The 6,285-nt window shown below is 53.2% G+C and overlaps 2 protein-coding genes across 2 annotated transcripts; both read left to right on the top strand.

Moving 5' to 3' along the window:
- Positions 1 to 255: 255 nt before the first annotated feature.
- On the top strand, positions 256 to 2,563 carry PUNSTDRAFT_130367 (uncharacterized protein; the record flags this gene model as incomplete). The annotated part of the gene is made up of 3 exons (XM_007379590.1): positions 256 to 1,594; positions 1,650 to 1,849; positions 1,904 to 2,563. 3 exons carry the CDS (start codon positions 256 to 258, stop codon positions 2,561 to 2,563), a joined length of 2,199 nt encoding a protein of 732 aa, XP_007379652.1.
- A 693-nt stretch (positions 2,564 to 3,256) lies between these two features.
- Positions 3,257 to 4,254, top strand: PUNSTDRAFT_130368 (uncharacterized protein; the record flags this gene model as incomplete). The annotated part of the gene is made up of 3 exons (XM_007379591.1): positions 3,257 to 3,506; positions 3,562 to 3,758; positions 3,814 to 4,254. 3 exons carry the CDS (start codon positions 3,257 to 3,259, stop codon positions 4,252 to 4,254), a joined length of 888 nt encoding a protein of 295 aa, XP_007379653.1.
- Between the last annotated feature and the right edge of the window lie 2,031 nt (positions 4,255 to 6,285).

A 6,285-nucleotide genomic window follows, 5' to 3' on the forward strand; every position in this document is an offset into this window, starting at 1 on the left:
CTGCATAGTGTACCGTACGCGAGCGCGTGCGAATGAATCACGGTCACATGACCCGCCAGAACAAAGGGCGCGGCGACGGTCCAGTGGCTTCGTGTTGTCGGTTTGACCCACAACCACAATCGCAGCCTTCTGAAGGAGTGGCCCTTACTTGCCCCCAGCGGTGTCACCGAACACAGGGCCACCAGTTGCTCCTACTATAATAATCGCAGTGAGCATCATGTTTTTCGCCGCCAGAGTCCAGCCGCTGACTTCGCCATGTCTTCTCGCAATGTCACTCCCCCCCCGCAACCCAGAGGACCATCAAGCGCCCCCGTCATCTATAACTCAACCCCTTGCAGCGCGAGCCGCTTCACCGGCGAATACACGCACTCTTCAACTAAAGCCATCACTAAAGCCGTCACAGTTCCTGCCATCTCTCACTCTCTCAAGGGAGCCATGCTGGACAACGTCACTGAGCTTCTAGACGTCGTTTTTCCGAACTCTGAACTTCCTGTGCGCCTTGACCACGCACTTGCTTACGTCTCCGATCCTGAGAACGGGTCTGACTGCCTCTATCGCGAAGGCCAATGGACTGGTTTTGCATCGCTGCCGGCTCATAATCCCCAGTCGCCAGGAGAACGTGAAGAAGCCGTTTCCCAACAGTTCAACGCTATTGCGGACGCTGTATCACGGTGTAAGGCCTTCCGCCCCTCTAAAGCCACCGTTCGTGCTTGGACGGGTCACTTCGCCACCAGGCCTTTAGGCGATACCAACCAACCGACCTTGGAGGCCTGCCAGAGGCAACCAGACGGCGTGTTACTACCTCAGGTCTACCGCGATCGTCCCGGTGACGCTCTCAGACAGGATGCTGTGGCGTTTTTGGAAGTCAAATCCGGTAAGGATGGCGCCACTCCGGAGACCAGCTCCGCGGGGGAGCTGAAGGAGAACGTTCGATTAGCCTTTGGCGCTCAGTACGACAGACGCTTTATCCTCGGGATCACCCTGGTTTCAGATTCAATGCGGCTCTGGCGTTTCGACAGGGCAGGAGTTCTGCAGTCGAGAGAGTTCAATATCCACGACAGTCCTGACGACTTTCTTCGCGTGGTGTGTGGGTTTGCCTTCGCCAACCGTGACACTCTCGGCTTCGATCCTACCGTCTCCGAACCCGATCTGTCTGGAGTTCGGACGATACAAGTCAAAAACAAGCGTTACAAGATACTGGACGTGTTGCATATGTCTGGCACTCTCAGAGGTCGAGGAACGATCATCCTCCGCGTACGCTCCGGGAAAAGAGCCATGTGTATCATCAAGGATTCGTGGGTCGATGTTAGTCGGCCAGAAAAGGAGTGTGAAATTCTGGAGCGCGCGTCCAAGGAAAAGATAGAAGGAATTGTGCACATGTTGACTCACGAGCGGGTCAGTTTTCACGGCGCGGTAGACTCGACGAAGACTATTCGCGAGAAGCTGCACATGGTCGAAAACGTGGACAAAAAGAGCGGTCGCGCGCCCGAGACGCGGGAGCACTATCGCCTTGTTCTGGAAGAATCGGGACTTTCTTTGCGCCACTTCGCTACCCGTCGAGAGTTGCTCAGTGTCTTGATAGACGCCGTCGAAGGTGAGCAGCGTCTAGATCTTAGGCGTTCGTAGATATCTGATGGGATCGTCTGTAGCTCATCGTCGAATGTACGAAGATCTTGGCGTGTTGCATCGTGACATCAGCTTCCGCAACATATTGATATTGGACGCCGAAGATGACACAGAGAAGAAACAAGAGGAAGAGCGTCCAGGTCGCCTAATTGATTTTGATTACTCCAAGACCATGAATCGACCCACCGATAACGATCCGGAGGAACACAAAAATCATCGTTCCGTGAGTTATACGTATCGTCTGTGAATCGTTTCTCTAACATCGACGTTCGCACAGGGAACGTTGCCATTCATGTCGTTTCACCTTCTTGCCAGCGAGACGCCAATCGAGCCAGAGGTGCACCATGATCTAGAATCATTTTTTTACGTCCTCATTTGGGCGTGTATCGTGCTCCAAGGACCGGGACGCTACAGAGAACCGTTCGACGCCATGGCAACCGCGTTGCGTGGTTGGCTCTCCGGAAACAGGGAGCAGGATATCGCAGATGCGAAGTTTGCTCAAATGGTCCTTCCAAACTCTTTCGAACGGCTGCTGTCGGACTTCCACCCATACTTCAATCCCTTGAAGCCCACACTCAGGGCGCTCAGGACCGCACTCAAAGTCAACCAATGGGAGGACCCCAATGGGGAGCGCTCGACATACGACGAATTTCTCGCTGCGCTCAGGTCTGGTCGCGATGCTTTACCTCTCGTTGATGACCCGCCACCGATGGCCGGGCCTGTGGTTGTGGACCAGCGCCGTCCTCGGAGACAGGCAGCCGTCCGCAGTCACACAACGCTTTCCTCGATGGCTTCCTCGAGAGGTCAGAAACGCAGTCGCCAGGAGATGGAAGACGAAGATGAAGCAACTTCAGCGCATCAGAAACCCGGTTACCGCAGCAGCAACCATAACGCGGGCTCGATTGGCACCTCCCTATCGGGAAAGAGGCGCAAGTAAACCTTGAAGGGTACTTAGCTGCTTTAGAATACCTCCCTTGATATTTACGCGTAATTTAGTTGCATATCATAATACTGTACGTTTGCTTCTTCAATTTCACAAATCAATGACACCAGGAACGCGCACGGAAGCGGTACCGCTACCAGTCTCTCGATAGCGAGTGTTTCATCGTGCAGCACGAACCCGCTCTTGAACGGGTTCTGCGGATCCTGATAACCATGGGTACGCTAGGGGCAGGACGATAACCGACGGCAGCCTGGATACAGAAACTGGGTAACTTGCAATTGCACGCACTGTGCGTGATATATAATGTTCTAGGCTGTGTTCGAATAGAACAGCGCCGCTCACCTTCGCATTCTTGAGCCGCATTCTTTACGTTGACGTAAATATCGCATGGCATTAGCAGCTAAAATGCACTAATCTCACCCTGCCTCGCGGTGTTTACCGATTTCCGGGATGAGAGGTAATTCGGGCAAGCTCAGGCAATGCCTTCCTTGACCTCGTTGACGACGAACTCGAGAAATGCTCCGCAACACGAACTCGACATTTATTAACTTGCACATGGGAGTATTGGTATCACACAGAGAGGCGTATGCAGTTCCTCGACCGGAAGAGTTATATTCGCGATGTCCCCCTGTACGGTGTACCGTACGCGATTGCGCGTCGCGTGAGAATGAGTCGCGGTCACATGACATGTCGGAGCAAGGGGCGCGCGCCGCGCGATTCTCCCAGTGGCTTCGGCTTGCAGCTCGAATCGCTACACCGGAGAATACACGCAGTCTTCCACTAAAGCTGGACACCGTCAAAAGCGTAGATCAAGATAGCGGTTGCGTCTCCGAGACGCGGGAGCACTATCGTCTCGCTCTGGAGGAGTCAGGTCTTCCCTTGCACCACTTTGCTACCCGTCGAGAGTTGCTCAGTGTCTTGATAGACGCCGTCGAAGGTGAACAACGTCTTTACTGCAGGCGTTCTTAGATATCTGATGGAATGTTTTGTAGCGCATCGTCGGATGTACAATCGCCTTGGCGTATTGCACCGTGACATCAGCGTCCGCAACGTAATGATATTGGACGGGGAGGACACGAAGGCTGAAAACGAGAGAGAGCGTCCAGGTCGCCTCATCGATTTTGATTACGGCAAAACTATGAGTCAATCCACCGAGAACGATCCAGGGGAACACAAAAACCATCATTCCGTGAGTTCTATGTACATTCCGTTGATTTCCTCTATAACAAGGCGCGTCCATCCAGGGAACGTTACCATTCATGTCGGTTCACCTTCTTGCGAACGAGACGACGATTGAGCATGAGGTGCACCACGACCTGGAGTCGTTCTTTTACGTTCTCATCTGGGCGTGTATCGCGTTTCAAGGACCGGGACTCTACAGAGAGCCATTCGATGCTTTGAAGACCCCATTGAAGAAGTGGCTCGTCGGAGATGATGACCGCGATGTGGCAGAAGCGAAGATGGTCCAGATGGTGCGGTCAGTGGCTTTCGAGCGGCTACTAAAGAACTTCCATCCATACTTCGATCCCCTGAAGCCTACTATCAAGGCGCTCAGAACTGCGCTCAAAGTCCATACCTGGTTCGCTGAGAAACCGGAAAAACCCACCTACGATGAATTTCTCGAGGCTCTCAAGTCTGGCCGCGATGCTTTACCTCTCGTTGACGATCCACCGCCTGTGTCTTAGGCTCAGGTCGTAGACAATTTCCAGCCTCAAGCACCGGTGGCCGTCCGCGACTCGGCCATGGCCTCCTCGAGAGGTCAGAAGCGTAGCCGCAAGGACGTAGACGAAGATAATGACGACATACCTCAGTCAGCGTGCCATAAGTCCAGTCGCCGCGGCGGCGGTGGACAGGGGAGCTCTCACCGTACCTCTCGTTCGATTCGGAGAGGAAAGGTGCGCGATTAGCACTTGAAGAATTAGATTACAATACACTCCGCATCGTATTTTGCATACTTGCCACGCGCCTGAGACGCCCACTGTTCATTATCGGTAATTGCTTCTACGCATACTGATATGTCAACTACAATTTCCATATAGCAATGTACATAATTCCTTGTAAAACAGATTGCCCTCATATCAGTCAGACGAAAACAAACCATGCCAGATATTAACGCGTACGTGTGTGGCTGCATGTGTACATAACCATCAAGTGAGTTGCCAGTGCAACAGCCAACTCCCACTTTCCGGGGAGTCGGGATCTCACCGTGGCTCACGATCATTAGCCTGCATGTCCGCCGGTGCAACTTGGTTTCTGATTCGACCTAAATTGCAGGGGGAGGTACCTAAGTCTTCTCAACAGTCCAAGCTACTACCTTGACGCTATAATAGTATCGAGATCGTGAAAGATGTTAAGAGTACGAGTTGTGAGGTTGATATCTGCAGAACGTATACGTTGGGCTTGTATCTCAAGCTTCTGGTATCCGGCAACCCGTCTTCCGAGATCTCAAGTCCCCGAAGGAGAAGAGGGTATGTATCCGAGGCTAGCTCTGTGTCGGACATCGGCATGGGTGGTTGGTAAATGCGGTATTCGCAAGGCAGCTAGTAGAGAAGAGTACGGTGCGTGCTCTCTGGTAGGTATGCTGCTTCCTGTATCCAACTATACTAGTCTTGTGCATCCTCGTGACGGTGATGTGAAAACCGGCTACCGGGCCCCTGTAAAACGTCTTCGATATACGTTAGGGTGACTGTACAGTGTGCAACCCGCGAGCTCTCTTAGACGACAGAGTGACTTAGACGGCCGGGCGGAGACTCGGTCGTCTGTCGTCCGACCAGGAATCGGGAGATTCCTTAGTCGTTCTGAAGGGTCGTCGCAGCGGATAGCTTCCGCGGCGTCTTCGGTGCGATTCGGGAGAGTACTAGAGAGTACCCTAAGGCCCGTACTCGTCAATCTCCGGCGACTGCTGGCGAAGATACGAGGTGGGCAACGTAGTATATTTCTGAGGTAAAAAGACAAAGTTGCGCGCCCGTCTGCCAGCTGTACGACGCTCCTTCCCACGGTCGCTCGCGCCTACTCTACTTACGCAGGACCGGTGCGAATACCGCCAGAGCTCCGATCCACACAGCCACCAAAATCCCCGAAAAACGCCCGTTTACGGGCGCGAGCTCCGATACCAAAACCCCGAAAACATGGGGGTAGAGGGCAAAATGTTACATCCTGGTCTGCTCCGAAAACAGGCGGTTAGGAGCGGGGTTCGATCCAAGATCCCTGAAATTGGAGCCCAGACGTGACAACCGCTAGGCTATGAGACACTGGCTGGGTACCCATCCAGAAAATTATTGCCTGTTTGGCATGCGCAAATTCGAGTCCCCACTGCGCTCATCTACTCACTATACTTTTAGAGCTCGCCATGTCCCGAATTGCTTCCACCACCATTCTCTCCACCGATAGGCAGAATCAGGCAGGCTTCAAGTGCTTGGCGCACGTACAAGGATCTTGTCCGCTGCATCCAGGACGTGCTAATAAAGAACATGGAAGAATTTCTGAGAGCTGTGAAGTCCCCGAACAGGCAAACAATGGGAGCAAGCAATGAGAATGGCGGGAACATGGACAAATCGAGCACGGAGACGGAGACGGGGATGTGAACATAGTCGGGATCTGGATCCGATTGAGACGACAAGGAGTGCTCTGGTGCACAACTAGGTACACTGAAGTGTATTAGGCGACGGTGAGCTGTGAAGCGTCTCGGAGAGCTCCGATCCCATTTTGCCCCGAAA

The sequence above is a fragment of the Punctularia strigosozonata genome (genome assembly GCF_000264995.1).
Source record: "Punctularia strigosozonata HHB-11173 SS5 unplaced genomic scaffold PUNSTscaffold_1, whole genome shotgun sequence".
Classification (NCBI taxonomy): Eukaryota; Fungi; Basidiomycota; class Agaricomycetes; order Corticiales; family Punctulariaceae; genus Punctularia; species Punctularia strigosozonata.